Below are 20,482 nucleotides of genomic sequence, written 5' to 3' on the forward strand. Positions count from 1 at the left end.
TGTATGATATTGTTGCCATCTTGCCACATCTACGCTAAAAATAAAGTACTGCTGTTGGTAGAGCTGGGACTGACTTGGTAGATTTGGTTCCCTGTTACCACAGCAGATTAACGAATGTCATTCATACAAGTAAATTAAGACTTAATTTGGGCAATGAAATTAGCTTGAACTTCATATACAGAACAAGGGGAAGAAAGATATATGGAAAAAATATACCTCGATCTGAGTCTTGTAGTGGTCTTTCTGGCAAGAAATTCTATCATCAATGTCTCAATACTTGAGAGTATTCTCTTTAGACTATCAGAGTATAACCTGCAATGCTCCAGAGCAGCAACACTTAGAAAAATACCAACTTTGATAATACAGGCCTATCTAATTTTTTAAAAACTTAGAAATTTTCATAGCATGCAGATTCTTCTCAAACAATCACGTTCTGTGTATCCTCAACTTTTGTTTTCATGGCTCCGTTCTTCTGTGCAACAATAGTTAAAATACAAGCTCCTCTCTAGAATATGATTTTCACAGTGCGACCTATGGATGACTACAGGTTAAGATGTCCCTGTGCAAAAGGCTGCAAAGATAATTCATTTCTGGTCTCCTGCTCTGCCCTCACCTTGTGGGTGTCACATCTGTTAAGCTATTATATGAAGAGAACACAGGGGAACTCCTGGTCTGGAGGGTGAAGAAAACTTGATCGGGTCTTAAACACTGTCTCTAGCAGGCAAGAAGGTTGAGGAGGCAGAGAGAGACCTCTGTGTCAACTTGTGTGTAGTGGAACAAACATACCTGCTCTGTGGGCTTACCTCTAAGTCCTTGTATGATACTAAGTGCTTTTTGGACCAACAGAGCCTGACTAATTTGTGTTCAGGGTGGGGGAGAGAAAAAACACCCCAACGCTTGCTATCAGTACCACTTTGGTCATTTCAGCTTGGTAAGGGGTATCCATACATCTCCCTGTTTCTACACTACCACTGTGAAAATACAGAATCAGAACATCAGCAGGTACATCACTGCTTCTTAGGTATTATTGTTGAAATTACTTTCTTTTTCCCCTCATACTTAGACTTTGTAGGTCTTTTGCCTGCATGCACATACATTCAAAGATTACTCTGTTACTTGTGCTATACTAATTTTTAACAGGCATATTTAGACATGCACAAAATTGCACTAGTGAAAGCCTTTGGGCAAACCTCTGCTGTCCTATTTGGTGACTTTTTCTATTTAGGAACATAGATCTAGTCACTTCTACAGGTACGAGCAGAGGGGGTGTACAAAGGAAACAAGCTGAGTGATTCCCAAATTTCTAAGAAGTCTGTGCCCAAACCGTTAAAACAATTTTTGACTACCATTATACGCGTATGTTGTCTTATTCATGTGTAGGAGTTGCCACATGGCTATAATATAAATCTTTCTAAACAGTTTTCAAGAGACAGGAAGAAATAATGAAACCAAGTTTGGTGTTTTTCATTTGTAGTACAAGAAACAAGTCCATGCTGCAAGTTCATCAAAATACCATTTATATACCAGTAAACTAGGTTCACTAGCTTTAAAGTTCCAGCATTATAGTGGCTTAACGCTTAAGTTTGCTTAAGTTTGTTTAACTTGGTTAAAAAAAAAAAAGTCACTCTTGGATAAATATCAAAAGCATGCCATTGCTAAGTAAAAGGCGAGGGTATATAGAGCACAGTAGCAACAAATGGGTTTACCCAAACCTCTCTCTGCTTCAACAGGAACCTTGTTCTACACCATATCTGATTTGCTGTCAAGCAAAGCTGCTCCCCAGCGGCAGTCCCGGGTGTAAGTTTTTGTCAGTTTGATCCGCCTGGCTGTACTCCAGCCTGCAGAGATGCAATAACATTACCTGTGGGTTCTCCCTGCTATGTGGAAACCTGACTGCAGAGACCACAGCCCAGGAAGGGCAAGGACAGCTCTTCCTCTGCAGCTGCCCTGTGGAAGAGGACCCTGTGGTCATGATACCCTATCCATAGGCTCTGCTGCTGTTCTGAACCAGCCCCTGCATCTTTTTAAAATAAGAAGCACTTGATAAAAATCCTGATCTGAGAGGGTCTCCTGAATAGAGCGGAGTAGTTCAGCTGCTAGGAGTTCAATTCATGCATCTGCACTGCTGCAGTCTGAACTCTTCACATGCCTCTCATCAGTGACTGTTCTACTCCCTGTTACTGCTAAGAATACCTAGTGTCACTCTTAGTGCACTGTGCGGTGGTGAAAATGTTTTCCTCTTAGCATGTTAGTTCACTAAATTCATCTATCACCTGGGAACCCTGGAACTACAGCTAATCATGGTAAGGCGAAGGAGATGATAGTGTGCAATAGAAACGACTGCTGCAAAATTCAAGCATTTTCATACTAATAGGCTTTTAATAGCTTGGGCATTTTTAGCAACAAATTTTAAGATCACTGGTTCAATATTTTATCTCTAATGCTACTTCAAGTGTTTTTAGATTCCTTCTAGAGTAAAGACCCTGAAGAAACAACATGCAGCAAGTTTGATACTGATGTAATCTATTTTACTAGAAACAAGATAGGAAAACTTCAAGCTTATGGAGCGCATCCAGCTGCTACCTCACTCACAAGTATTCTGAAACCGCTGCAATTGCCAGACTGGCATTAGCATCTTTGTTCGTCACCTCCCCACAACTTGGTGTCCAGTAGTAATGCTTCTTAAGGCCATGGGAGAGCTCTGCAAGGTGAACATGCCCATCCACTTCATACGGTTCCACGTCCGTACAGTTAGGTTTCAAGCGGCCTGTCTGAATTAATTCTGAAAATGCCTGAAATGAGTAAGAACAAGAATCTGACATAGAATATTCCGCTTTGACTGCAGTGAAGGCTCTAGAAGAAAACACACAATAGGCAAGTACTTGATCATTTCAGTATGCTGCTGATGTTCAGTGAGTCTCATTACAGCACCACCGTATTATAATTATTTTTAAAAAAAACCAGAGTAAATCAGGTATCTTGCTCACGAATTGCTGTAGTCTTCCCAAGGATTGTAAAAACAAATTAGAACAAACAAAAAACAACTCTCTTAGAAGAGTTCAGAAGCAAACACTTACCATACAGGTGGCTTCATCAAATTTGTTCCCCCAAATGTAAATATAGGAAAGGTCCATGTTTGTTTTCATTGCATCTGAAAGAGCTACAAGTCCTTTGCCACTTAAATTGTTGCTTACTACTGACAACCTAATAAACAGAGAAAATAGTTACGCAAATGTGTGCCAAACCACTGAATTCCCATCTCTTAGTTAAAACTAAGAGTTTAACTATGATTTATTCTTATTTATCATTATATATTGTTATATATCATATATTGTATGTATATTGAAATGTTATATTTGTTATTAATAATGTAATTATTCATTTGTATCAAGCCCAGTCGTACTATAAAATCTTCTTCAGGTTGCTAAAGGCAGTTTGGACTACGGACTTGTACTATTTCGCAAGGCATTTTCATGACTCGTGCAGCCAGGTTGTTCACCATTTAGTTCTTCAATGTCGGTGACTTACTGTGTGGTGGCCAGGTCTCATCTCTAGTCTGCTTTGAAGCCCAAGCCTTGGCACTTATCCAGGCTAAGCTTTGATCTTGAGCAGTGGCAGTTATTTTTATATTAGTGAACCTGGAAGGCTTTCAGAGGCACCTAGCAGCCGCCACCTCTTCAGTCTGCTACTTAAACCTAATGGCTTCAGGTAACACCTTTGATCAGCTTTTACATCCTGCCGGCGCACGGTTTAATGCGGGCTACAAAATACACCCTGATGGAGAGATTACAGCTCTTTTGGGTTCACACAGAAGCTAACTTAAACAGAGGATTTTCTTAAGTGTTGAAGATCAGAATCAACAAATATAGTGCCTTATCCCTGCATGGAATCTGATTATCTTAAAATTCTGAAGATGTACAGCTCTCGGTTTGTTTTCGTTTGTGCACCACAGGGACCGATGCTTTAAAGATGCAAAAAGAACGAATAAGATCTAATTGCCTTCCCCCCTCCTTAGAATGACTGTAAAAGCTGTGAATCACATGTAAGATGAACCACTACAAAACTGATCTAAGCGTCAACCCCAAAAAACCCTGAAAAAGAAGAATAAGCATATGTCAGGCCACACAGCAATGGTTACAAGATGAAAAAAAGGAAGTACGAGGAAAAGGGGATAAAATGAGTTACGGGTAGGCCTGGCGGTGCAGGAAGGTGAACACGAGGCATTAGCACGTGGGATTGAATGTCATTTCTTAGCCTAGTGTTTGACTCCTTTAGCTCACGTGAAGCTACAGGGGACTTACTTCAGTTACCCAAACACAGGCCTCCTGTGCCATCTGACCTGCCTGGTCTCCAAGCTGCTGGGCTCTGAAAGGACCTGTGGGCCACCTGCCAGCGCCCTAGGATGTCTCACAGGTCTTGCGGCATCTCCAATGGTGGGAGACGCCTATGCTTAGGCAAAGGAATCCCACCCAATCCATCATTCACATTTTTTTTCCTGAGAAAGAAAAATGGACTAAGAAGTTTGGAACCTCCTGACTTCTAATCTGATCGGTAACATGAAAGCACACGGTTTTGCTGTCAGTTCAGCCACTGCAAAGTGCGAGCTTCTTATACTCTGAATCGTTACACCTGCAGTCTCTGGGGAAGTTACGTAAATACTAACGCCTGAAGAATCCTGTTGTACAAAGCCAAGGCTTCACTCAGGTAGATGGCTCCATCATCTTCTATTCGGTTTGCACTAAGGTCTAGGATTTCCAGGGTTTGGTTCCGTTTTAGTAGTTCTCCCAAAAATTTTACACCATCACAGGTTATTTTATTACTGAAAGAGAGATGCACACATTTTTTTAAAAGGGTGCTAAGAAAATGAGTGTCTAATGTTAGTCAGGGCGATGTCACGTAATAACTCTTACCAGCTAAGATCAAGGTATCTCAGGCTGGAGTTTTCATACAATGCCTCACACAGTCGCTCTACACCAAAATTTTTCATTTCGTGCTTGCACAAATGTAGTTCCACAAGAGAAGAGTTATTTTTCAACATCAGAGCTACATGAACTGTGGTCTCTTCCTAAAAACATACACTCAGTTTTTATTAAGCTGTACTTTAGGATAAGATATGGTCTTGCTTCAGTAAAAGGGAGATGCGCAACTAACAGCAAGATTTGGTTGTCAGTAGTGTCCTATTTTGTATATTGCAGCTTGGTATTAAAAATAGCCAGGAAACAATATGTTATGATAATGCTGAACGTAAAAAAATGAAAAATACCAGAAATATCTTTGCAGATTGACAGTACTAGATACATCCCTGCAAATATCAGGAGCATCAATGTTTGAATCATTGTCTAATCAGTTTCCCTCCCAGTCATTGCTCTTAAAAAACTGAATGTTTGAGTCAGTCTTCACTAACGTTAAAATATTTTGTCATGACACTAATCTATTATTTTATAAAAAGAAACAGGATTGCTATGGGAAAAAATACATCCTGTCACTGTAACACAAAGTAAGTTCATTTTGAAGTTGTCACGTTTAGTTAAGGAAATAACTGAGTGAATACTGTGAGTCAAAAATAAGGCAGCAACCCAGAGGCCTCAGAAAATGATAGAGTTGAAGGTGGGAACAATGGCAAAGAGTCTCCCACGGATACAAACCAGGCCCTTAATGGCCCATATTTTCAAGAGCAGTAGTTTAAATTTATTTCTAAAACTGGGTTTAGGCAGATCAAGCCCTGTCTTAGTGGAAAAGAAACAACTAAAATCTGTTTAAACTGTTAAATTCACCTTTGGGAATTTAGGAAGATCTGGCCTTCGTGACAGTTTAATTTCATTATCCTGCCATCAGGAAAACACTGTACCTATCACAGACATCTGACAACAGCTGCCAGGCTGGTGAAACCACCACTGCAACCAGCTCTATAGCCAAGACTTCAGCAGGGCGATGATGCGCAGAAGCTGCATGCCTGCAAGCAAAAGCCCCACAGCTCTGTGTGCCTGTGCACATCCAGTGGCCTGTGGTGCTGCCCCCAGCAAACACTGCCTTGCAGGTTCTCTTTTCGGTGCTCAATTGTTTTGGAGGGTTTGTGTCTTTTTTTTGGCTAACAAATGCATCATAGGTTTTACATTAACGAGGTTCATTCACTTGTTAAATTCATGCTTCAAGTTCACATAGTGAAACAACAAAACCACACAGCCCAGTGAATATGGCATATTGTTGAAGTGTGCCTTTCTTCTTTAGGCTGCGGGCTCTGGCAATTGCCCATGTATTGCACTGCTCGGATAAACAGCAGTCTTTTGTTCTTCCCCTCATTTCCTGCTAAACAGCATTTCTCCCTCAGTTTGCTGAACGACGCATAAAACTCTCTGTGTTGTAACAGCAGAAGGAATACTTGGTTCTCCAATACCAAGCCCTCTCCATTAGCCCATTATTTAACAAATGCATATGTACCAAGAAAGAAATTTTTTAAAAATTAACCTTCTAGTTAAACCGGGGCAGCCTGTGACTGCACAAAACTCGGCACAGAAAGAGGAAAAGAGTATTTCTGCAACCATTTACTTCACTTCGTAAGGAAACCCAGAGCGCCGTGTAGTTCAGCTGTCCATAATACATCAGTACTGACTTATGCTTCTCTCTTTGACCGAGCTGACACTACAGTCTACTTACATACCTCTTGGCTGTATAGTAAAGGACGATTTAGGTTTATTGCTTTAACTGATTTGTTCTGAGTCAGGGCTGTTGCTATTGCTATTAGACACTGCGTACCCTGGAAATGAAAATAAATAAACTCTTTAGAGAAACCTGTCCAACGTCTAGATCAAGCTACCAAATTACCATGACTTCTTAGAATCGATTGTCAGAAGATCAAAGACATCAAATGGGCTCAGATTGGAAATACTATTATTTCTGCCTCCATGTACTCTGGAGTGATGCAAGTGCAGCAGGCAAGTGCTTACAGACCCCATGTATTTTCTGATAATACCAATGCCAACTCCCTGTGCAATAATAGAGTGGAATTAGGCTAAGAAGTACAAATGGCCATGAAATTTGGCAACTCAGAAAATAAAAAGCAAGAATAATGCATCTCAAAGATACTTGTCCATTTAATTGATCCTGTATTTTGGTTGTCCTGATTTATGAATTAAAACCAGCTTGTGTGTGTTCCCTAAGGTCTTTGGTAAAAGTCTTCGGTAACATTTATCCACTAGGTAAATTCATACTAAATGTGAAATAATGTGGTACAGAGTAGTGAGAGTCTAGAATACAGGCCAGTTCAGATTTTTGTATTCCCTTCTCGTTTGCTCACTAATTTATATTTACGTTATTTTCCAATTAGGCTGGTCTACACCCAAAGCTATTTCATTTTAAATCAGTTTTCTATCAACTCCCTACCAAGCATAAACATACTAAGCTTTCAAATAAATCCTACACTGGCTACATTTCCCTTGTTTATGTTTTCATAACACCCTTCACCGTTTCTGAGAAGTATTCCCCCTCTAGTTTAGGAGCAATTCTGTAATTCCGGGAAACAAATATAATAAAATTTTCATCTCACCCCAGCTCTCTCCCTGCCTCCAGGTGACACTCATAACTGTCAGGTTACAGTCAAACTTACTCCTTCTGCCCAACATACACTTCATTATCTCCTGAAAAGATGAACACTCTTAACAGGAAGGCTGAGAGTGGCCCATCTTCATTTCACTTCTAGCTTGGTTAGAGCATTCTCCCGGAGGGCAAGATACAGGACCAAATTCTCCCAGGCAGGGAGAAGAACCACTTCCACCTTCCGGCCCCTCTGATGTGACCACACAAGGACACACCATCAGTCAGGTGCTGGGACCTTGCACTGGGAGGAGGTTCACAGCTCCAATTGCTACCTCCTGCTGTACCCCACAGGTTTTTAAAAGCCATCCACAGGTTTTTTACTGGCTGGAGTGGGAAGCACCCTGCTTAGTGTATTGACCCATTTCTACCCTCCCGATTTCCCCTGTGCACTGCGTAAGAAGTCTCAGCGCCCAAGTCTAGGAGGCGGCAAGTTATCTAAGGTCAAATTGGGCGCCTTTCTACTCAATTCAGCACTCTTGTGCCTATGTCCTTTATGGATCGAGCTCTGATAGGAGCAACAGAGCTATGGAACTGAGTGACTTTCAGGCGTTATAGCACTGCACACTTCAGAAGGAAAAGAACCTCCAGGGAATAAGAAGTCCTTTCTTCAACATGAATTACACAGGACTTACTTAGACAGCATAACAAAAATGAACAGCAGAAACAAACCTTGGAAAATGTGAAAGGCAAGCACCTGAATTCCCAGGGCTCTAGTGGCTCTAATATATCATCAGTTATGACTTCACAGGTGTTTTATGCAACATGTCTTTCCAAGTACGCATTGCAATATTATATATTGTGTTACCTCCAGCTATCACAAAATGTAAAATCAATGACAACAGACGGCATTTCCCCCTAACTAAGCACTGCAGGACCTTTATAATACCCTTGAAAGACTTATGTCATTGCTGATAATTTTACTGGATTACTCACCATATCACAGTCTCCAAGATCCAGCTTCTCTAAGGTTGAATTAATTTGTAGCATTGAAGCAAAGAACATCCCACCTTTGTTTCCTATTTTGTTTCCAGTCATTCTCAAATACACAAGAGTTTCATTCCTCTAGACAAAATAATAATAAAAAAAATCAATTCCTTTTAAATGGCCTGAAAAACAACACTGTTCTTTTTCCTGTGAGTCCTTCTGGTTGTCACTCAAAGACAAAACATCCCTCCAGAAGAATTGTTTCTAAGTGATAACACTGACTAAGCAGTTGGCTCAAGCTCCCCACAGTGGAATCAAACACGTGAGAGTCTGGAAGCAAAACTTGAGTATTTGAAAACTTTTGTTTCTCCCAAGTTCACAAATTGCAGACTCATGAAAATAATCCAGGCAGATATTTCTGCCTAAATTGGCAGCTGAAACGGAAATGATATCAAAACCGATTTAAATCTAGTAAGTGTATTTTAAACAATAATATAATTTGCATTATTTTTCATGATCTTTTAAATCACATGACCAGTCAAAGCTCAGTGAAGCCAGTCACCTTCGGAAGGACTACTTGGTGCAGAGTCAAACCAGCGTGTAAGTCTTTGCTGGACTGGAGACTTCACTGGCAATATAAAGTTCTGATCAGAGGTCTAGAAAAGCCAGCATCTTTCCCCTCACCCTCCACAGAATTTCAATGGATATGAAATATCTATTCACTGTTAAAGCCCTAAATGCAATGCAGAGTAGTTTTGTATTTTTAATTCCTCAGTACCACCGTAAGCATTCATTACCAGAGATTATGATTGATTAAGTGATTACAAAACAAGTAGTTCTGTGAGCCTGGTTTCATACGGCTTTTATGTCTTCCACATGTCCCCAGTACCCCTTCCCCTGCTGTGGTACCTCACTACAGCATCTCCTTCCCTCTCCCTCCCTCAATAACACACCCCCTTCACCCCTGGATCCCCCCTGCCTGGCCTGGCAGCAGGAGCCCACGCAGCCAAGGGGCTGCCTGGCTGGTCAGGTCCCGCCGCCCACCCGCCCAGCAAACCCAGCAATCGCGGCCGGGAGGCTGCACAAATAGCTTTGGGGGTTGCTTGCAAGCCCAGTGTTGTACAATCTACTGTACAACCTTAGCGTTTTGGAGGCCTGTCAAATTTAGTCGAAATCAGTTCAGAATTCAAAGACTATGAAGGAGGAAGAAAGAGCTCACGTGAGCCTCATTTCACAAACACAACAAATCTTACACACAAGCCTCATTTCCTTAGGAAACCACATTAAAAATAACAAACATGTTTTTATGCTGCTGCTGTAAGGCAAAGTTTTGGAAACATCTCAGACATCTTGAATCAAGACAAATATTAAGGTCAAGTACAGGCAAATTCAATACAATTTTTAAAAAAAAAAAAAAGGAAAAAACCTGATGACATTATATATCCTATAGCATAGCATAGCATTTTTCACACAGAAAAATCCAGCTGTGATAGGTGTGATAATTAAGTGTTAATGGCAGCACAGTGCCATTCTGTGTGAAATCTGATTTCTGAAGTCTGCCTTGGGAAAACAATCAATCCCTGTGATACAGCAAAATGCTGAATGGACTAGAGACAGAGGGCCCTTTCAGCCAGCTCTGATGTTGGCAGGACAGCTAGTACAGTTCATCAAAAGCAAAAATATCAAACTAGATGCCATTGTCTAAATCTCCCAGACAAATACTCACGTGGAGTGCTCTCGCTATCAGCTCTGCTCCACTTGTGCCAATATCATTAAACATCAGGTTAAGGTCCCGCAGAGCGGAGTTTTCCTTAGGAACAAACAAAGCAGAAAGCAATGAGACTTTTTTCCAGAGCATGCCTGCATATTTCAAAAAGGAGATGCATCATACACGTACTTAAAACCTCTGTCCTTCACTGCCTTTCAGACAGCCCCTGATTTGGAGAAGTAGTTAAAGAATGCCAAAGTATGTCAGATGATGATGGAAAGGCAGAAAAACATAGTGTGTATGTCCTCATGGGGCTTACAGAGGCCGCCTAGGAACCCGCGTGCTCAGCATGACCAAATGAGGCAGGTGGTCAAGCTCAGACATAGACCTTCAGGTATTTTGTGAACTTAATGGCCCTCCCTGAGCTCCAGAAACACAGGCACTGAGTGCAACTCACCGTTTTCCATCTGTATTCTGGTGCTTACAATGACAGAAAGGCAGCATTAAAGTTTCCTACGTTTAGACCTACAAAAAGACTAATAACAGAGATGATAAAGTATCTAAAACCAAGGCCCTGGCACACTTGACACTACCATTACCTCCTTTGTTGAATTGGACTGTAAGCCTAAAAGCCCCACAGTTTATTCTACCATTATTTCTTCATGACACCCCAGCCAAACGTCTGACGGTTTTCTACCAGAAATTAAAAATCTCCCCAGAGAATACAATCTGAGATTCTGGTGGGATGGATTTGGATGTGACAGTCGAAATGAATGGAATTTTGCCAAACCACTGCATTCTTGTCTCCAGTTTACCACAGATAAATATTATCATAGCCAAATAAATTACAAGTTGCTGAATGATAAACATCATTTTGGCACCTGGAGGAGTGTTGCCATGTGCTTTGCTCCAGCATCAGTCAATACATTACACCTAAGATCCAAACCTGAAAAAGATGAAGAATGAGGAATGTGACAGATGCGTATCTACAATTAACTGACCTCTAAACAAAAAGAAATAAAGATGAACTAAGGCTGAAATCAAGACTGCTTATGTTTTCTTATATTAGCACAGCAATGTCAAACATATATGGAAAAAGCTTACCTGTGACAAAAACAGTATTGCATAAGACAGAGGCAAGAACTTGAAGATCGTCATCTGTAACTCTCTGCACAGGCACTAGATGATTACTTCCAGCTATTTTTAATGTGATCCCTTTTGTCCATCTGCTGTAACATAAAAATGTAAGCACATGGGGAGAAGGAAAATGATACAGAAAAATGAGTTGTCTCTCCAGATAGGAAGCGTATCCATGCTTGCCCTCACTGATGTGTTTGCATGCAGTTAGCTGCTGCCGCTACCTTTGGTAACGCCATGACAGACGACATGATTCAAGCTGTATCTCAGCACTGTCCTTTCTGATATTCTGAAGACACTGCACAGCTGCAAGACCACGCTTAGCACACATGCACAGAAAGCAGGAAGAAGCAAGATGAGGGGAAGGCAGATGGAAATAAAGACTATCCTGGAGGTTACTTCATCATCTCCTTTTCACTTGTTCCCTTTCCTTTATTTACTCTATCCTGCCCTCAGGATCAAAACCTAACACAAACCATTTCACTAGGTTGTATTTTCTCAGGTTTTCTCTCCAAAGGACAATTAATTTTGACCCCAGGAGCATCCATGAGAGGAAGCCCTACCTAGCCATATAATGAGAGAGAATTTGGGTGGCTAATACTTTGGCAGGATTCAGAGACGGTTCAGGGAAGCATTACCAGCTGGAAGCTAACTAGATGCAGCTGAGCCTTTTTAAACAGGAGCGAGACAAAAGGAAGGGAGTTAGGATGACTAGACACTGGGTTTGGCTTCTTTAAGGGACACAAAGGCACCATCCTGTACATTTTTCACTTTTTTTTAATTTCACTGCTTGTAAAGCTGCCCAGAAGGGATATATAGCTACAAACTTCTGCCAAGATGATGTCAAGATGAGTCAAAGCAGAACTTCAGCAGTAAATGCTAAATATGATTTGTGTTTAAGCCTGAAACTGCATGAACTTTCTCATTGTTCAATTCCTTGTCCTGCTATCTCGTTTAAGGCTTTCAGAAGCATCTGAGACACACTGTTTGTTATTTCCTTACATTTTATCATTTTTATCGGCTTCTTGAAGCACGTGAGCAATGAAGGGGTTTTCAGGTTGGCCCAACTTTTGGCAGGCCCGCACATAGTGCTGGTGAAGATCTGGATGAACTGACATGACCTGCTGGAAAACAAAACAAAGTGTTACTGCATCGTTATGGCAGCCTAGCAACATCACCATGGCCCCAAGCGCTGTTGTGCTGGGCTCTGCATAACAATAAAAATGGGCTTGGTCTGAAAAGGGTTACAACTCTTGGTATGCAACACAAGAATAACATAGATACAGACAGACAGGAAAAGCATGGGGAAAAAATGTGGATTTGTGGATGTGTTTCTGATCCGCCATCACATAGGATCTGAGCTAACAGAGAATTAATATTCATAGGGAGGTCCTTTTTCCCTGTAAAGCAGTGGGGCTCCCAACCTCCACAGGCCTACCTGAGCGATCAACGCCTGCACCCTCTCCCCACGTCAACCCGCAGTGACGGGCCCACGGGCGAGCTCTGCCCCAGGGCCGAGCCAGGCTGCTCCAAGGTTAATAATGTTTGGTAACGGAGCCTGTTTCCAAGGAGGGCCTCCCAGGCCCCCCACCGGCGGGTGAAGTTAGCCAGGCCCAGCCCAGAGCCCTGGCAGGAGGCCCCAGGCCCCACCAAGAGGGAGCGGGTGAAGGTAGCCAGGCCCAGCCCAGAGCCCTGGCAGGAGGCCCCACCGCCACCCCACCCCTGTGCCGTGCTGGGCCCTCCCCACGGTGGAGGCCTGGCCGCATCTGTGGTGCCCAGCCTCTGCGGGGAGGGGAGTTTCAGCAGCTCGCCCCCGCAGGATTTACTTAGTGGTCTGCCCGTGGTCTCCAAGGAGCCTTTGCAAAAATTTCCGTGGTTACACAGATTAGCAGCTACTTCAAAGGTGCCTGTGCCGGACCTTTCCACCAAATAAATCCTTCTACCGACTTCACTACTGCCCTTATACGCAGGAGGGGGTGGGCTGGGATTGCTCGGTCTCCTGTCCCACAGTGTGTGGGGCTCACACCCGAGTACTGAACTCAGAGCCAATAAAAAAGAAAATACCCTCGTGCAACATGTGAATTAGACTGGGAAGCCCAGCATGGGTCTCTCCCCATGGTGGTCACTCAGTTCTTCCTCCTTGTCCCGGTGGCACCTGGAAACCACCCATCTCTGGAAACGTGACGTCCTCCCGGCGCGGTTACGGCAGCAGAGAAAAGGGCGTCAGGTGGGAGACAATGGACAGCTGCCTCTCGACCTCCACTTTCTCTCTTGTTGTTCCTTAAATGCCAGCTGAAAGGTTTCTTCTGTCCAGACATCAGAGGTCACTCAGGTAGTCGCCCCTTCCCACCTCTTGCTCTTTCGCTATCAGCAACGGTACAACTTCGAGGGTTATCAAATATCAGATTCACTGGCATCTGTCTGGCTCAGAAACCACTAAGTGTTACAGAAGAAGGTGCCACCTTTTTACAATAGGGCTCTTCCATTTTTACAATCAGCATAGCTGAAGACAGATCTCAATCAGTGTTTGTAAATACAGACCTTCAAGACTCAAGGAGGTTGCTTCGGCCAGCTCCCCTGACTTCATAAGGTCACACTCCGAATTTGGCTGTTGGGGCACTTCAGGATGCACTGGGATTCAAAGATATGGTCCTGCAGTATGTACTACAGGATTTGATCTCAATGAACACAGGCAGCTTTTTGCAGGGGTACAACTGAGTCTAGAACCTGTCCCTAAATGCTGAATTCTGCCAGTATTTATTTAGCATAGAAAGGTCTTTGAGTACTGTGGATTTTTAATTTTGTTCTCTTCTGAAATTAAAAATAAGGAGCAGAGATGGATGAGTCTCAGCAGAGCCAGGAGGCCAGTGCAGGGGGCACTCACTGCTCCAAAGCTGACTCTGTTGGTTTTGAGGATGACCATGATCAAACTGCACAAGAAATACCAGTGAATGAAGTGCCAGAGAATGAAGCTCTTTCTCCTACATGTGTCACAGACAGGATATTTTTCATTGACTTAGCCAACAAGCAACTGTGAACCATCTCGACGGGGGTCTTGAGTCTAGAATATCTGGAAGAGCCTCACATGGAAAAGAACCTGATTGTAAGCATCTCCAGAGACATCAATCACCTGAGGCACGTGAAGGTCCTCTACTTGGAATAGAATCACATACAGGACATATGCAAAGAACTAGGGGACCTGAAATGTCTTCTGAGCTTAGATTTAAGTAACAATCCCCTCTTGTAGTTCGCTGCTAGTTAGCAGCAAGTTGCAGTCCCTTCGTCAGCTCAGGCTCTATAAAACAAACTTGTACAAAATCCCAGTACAGATCTGTGAATACCTCCATCGTGTTGAACTGCTTGGCCTTCCTGACAATAATCTCAAGTGTCTGCCTAAAGAAATAGTGAACCTGACAAAACTCAAGGAAATTTACCTCCAGAAAAATAGATTTAAAAGTTTTCCCAAGGAGCTTTGTCATATTGCTAATTTAGAAATAACCAATCTGGAACAAAATCTAATCAGTTTCATCCCAGAAGAGGTAGGCTTTTTGACAAACTTAGTTAAGCTATTTTTAGCTTTTAATAACTTATCCTCCAGTCCTCCTACACTGCAACGCTGCCAGAAGCTGGCTGTGCTGGATGTGTCTTATAATCTCCTGCACAAGCTTCCCCTATGTTTGAAGAATCTCACTGAAATGAGAGTACTCAGACTGTCTGCTAACAGCCTGAAGAAGTTCCCACACCAGATCTGCTGCTGGCCATCCCTTTCCTGTGTTTATCTGAGGAACACCGGACTGCGCACCGTACCCAGGTCCTTCACCAGATTAACTAGTGTCAGGATACTAGATCTGAGTGAAAATTGCTTTGATGAGATTCCTAAAGGAATACGTACTATGAAAAATCTGGAAGTATTGGCCCTAGATGGCAATCAGATACAGGAGGTATTTGTTCCTTTGTTTTCATTCTTATTTTATTGATACCTCCCTTTTGCAAAATCTAAGTTCTTCATTACAACTGAGTGCCACCTTTCCCTACTACAGTGAGAAGGCATGTTCCACCTGGTATGCGCCTGAGCCTGGGTTACTCATTATCACTGACATCTGAGGATTCAGGCAGGGAGAAAAAAGCAAGAATGTGGAAACACTGACCTTTGTGTTGACTCATAAAGATGAAATACTGACTGGAGGGACTGCTTCAGTCTTTTTGCATCTTTTTCTGTGTACACTGGAAAATAAGAGCTACATTTGTGTAGAATCAATACGTTACAAACTGAAACAGAGCAGAGGGCAATTTAAAAATGGATGTGATATTGTTAATGCCTTTAACACCATTAACATTTGCTGTTCATTTGATAATGAACAATTATGTACCCTAAAGCTGTGCTACTATAAGTGTAACAGTTTTCATGGACATACTAATTTTAGGGCTCAGAATACACCTTCCTTTTTATATAATGCAATGCTTCTTTTCCAAGGAGATTTTCACTTGTGCAATTTTCTTCTGGAAGGTTACATTTAAAGAAGTAATAATTTATGCAAAAGAATCATTTTCAGATTTCATTCATTTAAATTACTCTCCCCTGCACTGTGCATACAAAGGAAATGAAGAAGCAGACTAATGTTTCTGCTAAGAAATAAAATTAGCCCCATAAGAAATCTTTCCAGCAGAGGAAACAACATGGATTTTTTTGCCAAAATTTCCACCATACTGTGAGGTATAATGTTATATTAATGAGCAGAATATTCTGTGTTCATCCATCAACAGTAATGCAGCTCCACAGCATTTTCTTGGAGATTTTTCCCTAAAAACAAAATCCCAAAGATTACTGTTTAATTGACATAATGTATCTTTTTAATGACTGTGTCTAGATACCTGTGGAGGTGAAAGAACTGACAAATTTGAAATGCCTTAGCCTGTCTGAAAACTAATTCAGTATCTTTCCAAAGGAAATCTTGCTCCTGGAGTCATTAGAGAGATTATACCCGGGACAAGATAAAGGAATTAAATTCACAAGTCTGCCAGAAGACATCAGCAAATTGCAGGTAGGAGCAATAGAAGGGGGAAGATCTTGGTCTGCTGCAGCATGGCACTTCCGTGGACTTCAGCTGCTCCCAAATGCAGGGCTGAAGGTTCTCCTAATCTCTTTAGGTACATGGTGCAGCATCAGGCCAGGGCTGTCAGAATAGGAATAATATCAAAACTCAGTGTTTGAAACTCTTGTTGTCTCTTTGTGTTTAGTAGTCATCCCAATGGTAGGTCAGTTTATAAACCTTACTTCTGCACTTACTGATATTCTCTGTACATTGATTAAAAATCAAGCTAAGGAAAAATCCTTTAATTATTAGAAGTTATGCACACGTATTTTCCAGAATCTGAAAGAACTGCATATGGAGAATAATTGTCTGGAGTACCTGCCCGCAGCCATCGGCTCATTGATCCACCTGAAAATACTTGACTGTCGCAACGATCTCCTCAAACAGCTCCCAGACTCTGTATGCCAAATACAAGGTGAAAAATAGTCTGTGTTTGTGGCCTTAAGGACACAAGTACCAGTAAGTATTTTGGAAGAAGGAGGGGGAGAAGGGAAGGAAGGAATGCAGTGCATCGTTCAGGGCTCATCCTGTAATTGTAAGGGAGCCAAATAGGATAAAAGTTAGGAACTGGGAGGGTGGGGGAAGCGCTGTGCCCAAGCCAAGTGGACAGGAGGTCCTGCCCTGTGACCCATCTCAACCTCAGGAGTCCAAGGAAAAGTGTGTTTCCCAGAGCTCAGCTCCAAGCAGACCCCCTGATGTGAGAAGACCCGCTGGGTCAGCACCAGTGACTCCAGGGGAGCGGTGAGGAACCTGCTCTCTGGGGGTGCTCCCCAGCCCAGTCTTTCCATCTTCCCCAGTTGATTGCATTTCTGTGTGGCTTAGTTCACTAGCACTGTTGGTGTGCCAATTAGCAGGACTTTTGAAAGCTGGATTTGGCCACCTGGCTGCCAGGTGAATAGTCTTCATCTAGTGAAGTAAATGCTTTGCTAGGAGATCCTGAGTCCCATCCTTCTATATTTGGGAGCAGACAATTTGAATTTTAAACGCTCTGATGAGATGTTCAATACACACATTCATTACATGCACAGACTGAATTGTTTGTGCCTCATCCATGTGCTCTTTATGGGGAGCACGCAGGAATGCTCCCCATCATTCCTGTTCTTTGTGCTGCAGCTGTTTGCTTTTGTGTGTTCAGGTTTGCAAAAACTGCTCGTTCAGAACAATCACCTGTCCCAGCTGCCCGAGGATTTGGATTCTTCAGCAACTGGAGTTGGTCCTTGTGGATAGGAACCCTACTACAGACCCTCCGATTGAAGTGTGCTGCTAGGGGACATCTGCCATCTGGGAATACTTAGGGGAAAAAAGGCGTAAAAAGGCCATGAACTTAAAGGTAGGGGTGTTAAGAAAGCCACCACAATATACATACAAAGCTGTGTTTTTAGTAATAGATACTTTGCGGAACAACCTACAGGGCACTCTATGCAACATCAAAAATGTCTTAAACCACAGTTTGCATCAGCTATGGCAGAGCAGTACTTCTATCACTGATCATGTTAAGATAAGATATAGGGAACCATCAGGCAATACAGCACTGGGCATCATTCAAAAAGATTGCAGAAGGTTGTCACTGCCCCGCCGGGTCACAGTCAGCAGGCACAGAACAGCCCTTACAACTTGCAATGGAGCTTTCCTTAGTTTCTTGTCCAGTGGAAGCGGAATGGTTAGTGTGTCTAAAACCAAGGCAGATCCTCTAAGTCAAGGCATTGCTTATAGATGAAAGTAACTGCAGGTGGCATTTTCCACTCTTGCTGACTGTATTTTGACTGTAGAGAGTTGAAGATCCATTGTGCAAACACATTGCACAAAACAATTTTTTGTGTATTTTTGTTTGGTTTTTTTCCCCAAAAGAACATCAGTCTGTATCACCAGTGGGCCACGGAATTAATTTGCTCAGAAAAAATACCGGGCAAGAAGGAAGGAAAGGCAAATCCTCAGTCCTTGATTCTTCTGAACCTAAATTATTCCTCTCTTTCTGTAATGTCTGTAATTTCTTCATGAACTGATGTGTTTCTCCCAAACAGTTCTTCTGAAGTAAAAGGTGACATTTAAAGATATTTAGATATAGTCATTTACTACTCTAATCAAAGGGTCAAAAAGACTACAGTGTTAGTGTCCTCCCTGGTAAGAAATTCCTCTTGAAAAAAATAACACAGAGTAAAAGAAAAGTCAGGTGGCTGGCAGTCTATCTTAGCTGCAAACAGTGTAGTCTAATACAGAATAAAAGGGTTTTCTGGAGACCAGAATCTGCCTGGCTTTTTGCATCAAGAATATCCACCAGTAATACTGTTCCACGTGACTGTTTGCTTTTACCCTTTTCCTCCAGGTAACCAGATTGTTCTTCTCTCTTTTTCAGATCCAAAGTTTGTGGCATGGGTTGATGAATCAAAAGGGGATTGGAACTTTCCTGACACTTAAGAATTTAACGAAAAAAAGAAAGAAGGAAAAGAAAGGAAAAGGAAAGGGAAAAGAGAAGCCTGTAAAAGGATCAGAAGCCAAAAAGTTATATTTGGGCAGTAAACTGCACAGAGCTCTTTTCATTTACAAGAAGGGCAAATGTGAGAAGAGATAAGTGAGTAGGAGACAAGCAGTATTAAAGCATTTGAATCAGTGAGCGTTACAATGAAAACAGATGATTTTTTGAGGTTTGTTTTTGTGTTTTTGTCAACATTGACTCCAGCTGAATCAGGCAGATTCTGAAATATTCTTGAGATGTCTCATTCTGAATGTCTGTCGTCTCAAAGCATAAAGGCAGCTGATTAACTGGAAATTAATCTAATCTGTAGGAATCTGGTGTAATTAAGTGTTCTTTGTTCTGAAACCCGAAGTATTTTACATGCAATTCTTAGAAATCTGTTTTCCAGTCAGTGAGGTACAGCCATATCTAGAGTGAAACAATATTTGTGGCCCCACCTACTAGCAGTTAATTAATGAGTTTTACATTCAGAAATTATCAATACCTTGTTTGGAAATATGGAGGAGGATTCTAGCCAGTCAGAACATATGCACTTCTACCAGAACCTGCATTACCATCCTGTCTTACAGAGGTGTAAAAAGCTGTTTTGTAAGTATTTCTACACTTTTACAAAACTGTTCACTGATGTTTTGACAATCTGTAGTTACAGTATTTTGAAGCTGTCAAATCCTTAGTGTTATAGCTCATCTCTGAGATAGCTTGGTGACAGTTTGTAAAATGTCTGCATATGACAGGCTTATTTGAAAGCAGAGAGTCTGCAGAATGCAATATTCTGCAATGATTCTGGGTCCTGGCATATCATAACAGCTTTGTTATTCAAAAGAACCATGACAAACACTCCTTCTAGCATGCCAAATTTATATGCAACCATGTCTTTCCACAGCACTTTACAGATAGCTGTTTGTCCTAGGCATCTGATATCCTTGTCTAGTTTTTATTCTGTATTGCTCAGTTACGCCTTAAACCCCTCCAGAGTTTTATTTGCAGCATACCTAAAGCACAGAGCTGGACTGGGACCGGCCACTGTGCAGATCCAAAATGCACGAGTGGGTGGGAGCAGAACCCTTTATTTAGTTTAACTGGCTGGTCGGAACCACAGTCCTGCTCTCCCTCCCCTTGTCTGAGTTGCTTCAGAGAAGGTGGTGGTATCCGGAAGGAGGTGGTGAAGGCAGGGTCACTGACACCCAGCTCTTCCCAGAGCTCCACCTCCAGGTAGTGCTCTCTGAATGCTGCGGCTACATCTGCATCCAGGGTACGGATCTTATTTCCGTTTGGCTCTTGAATCAATTGATACCGAAAATCTCATTAATATGCTTGTTGGCCGGAGAGAGCTGGTAGTGCAGAAAAGTGGGGTGGCTCAGTTTTGGTTTTCCATTTTACTACGTAACTGATGCTGTTTTGATTGTGTGGAGGTGTCTTATGAAATTTTTTCACCCTAAGTGAAGGCAAAGAGGAACAGAGAGAAGGATGATTCAGAGACTACCGAGGAGGCAATCACTGGAAGAGAGAGATTTCCAGGAAGATTGGCAGATAGACAGGACATTTAATGGAAGC

The 20,482-nt window shown here is 42.1% G+C and overlaps 2 protein-coding genes across 2 annotated transcripts; one reads left to right on the top strand and one right to left on the bottom strand.

The window, feature by feature from the left end:
- Positions 1-2,588: 2,588 nt before the first annotated feature.
- LRRC34 (leucine rich repeat containing 34) lies at positions 2,589-12,480 on the bottom strand. Its single transcript, XM_009280543.1, has 10 exons — positions 12,365-12,480; positions 11,330-11,454; positions 11,107-11,171; positions 10,244-10,327; positions 8,527-8,655; positions 6,659-6,754; positions 4,911-5,065; positions 4,664-4,819; positions 3,078-3,204; positions 2,589-2,792 (listed from the first exon to the last, which is right to left on the bottom strand). The coding sequence occupies exons 1-10, from the start codon at positions 12,478-12,480 to the stop codon at positions 2,589-2,591; spliced, it is 1,257 nt and encodes a 418-aa protein (XP_009278818.1).
- A 1,718-nt stretch (positions 12,481-14,198) lies between these two features.
- LRRIQ4 (leucine rich repeats and IQ motif containing 4) lies at positions 14,199-19,024 on the top strand. The gene is given in 7 exon segments (XM_009280561.2): positions 14,199-14,599; positions 14,601-15,303; positions 16,231-16,404; positions 16,732-16,870; positions 17,591-17,648; positions 17,650-17,785; positions 18,809-19,024. Coding segments are annotated over 7 exon segments (1,827 nt in total).
- The last annotated feature ends 1,458 nt before the right edge of the window (positions 19,025-20,482 follow it).

Source organism: Aptenodytes forsteri, unplaced genomic scaffold (assembly GCF_000699145.1).
Source record: "Aptenodytes forsteri isolate BGI_AS27 unplaced genomic scaffold, ASM69914v1 Scaffold179, whole genome shotgun sequence".
NCBI lineage: Eukaryota > Metazoa > Chordata > Aves > Sphenisciformes > Spheniscidae > Aptenodytes > Aptenodytes forsteri.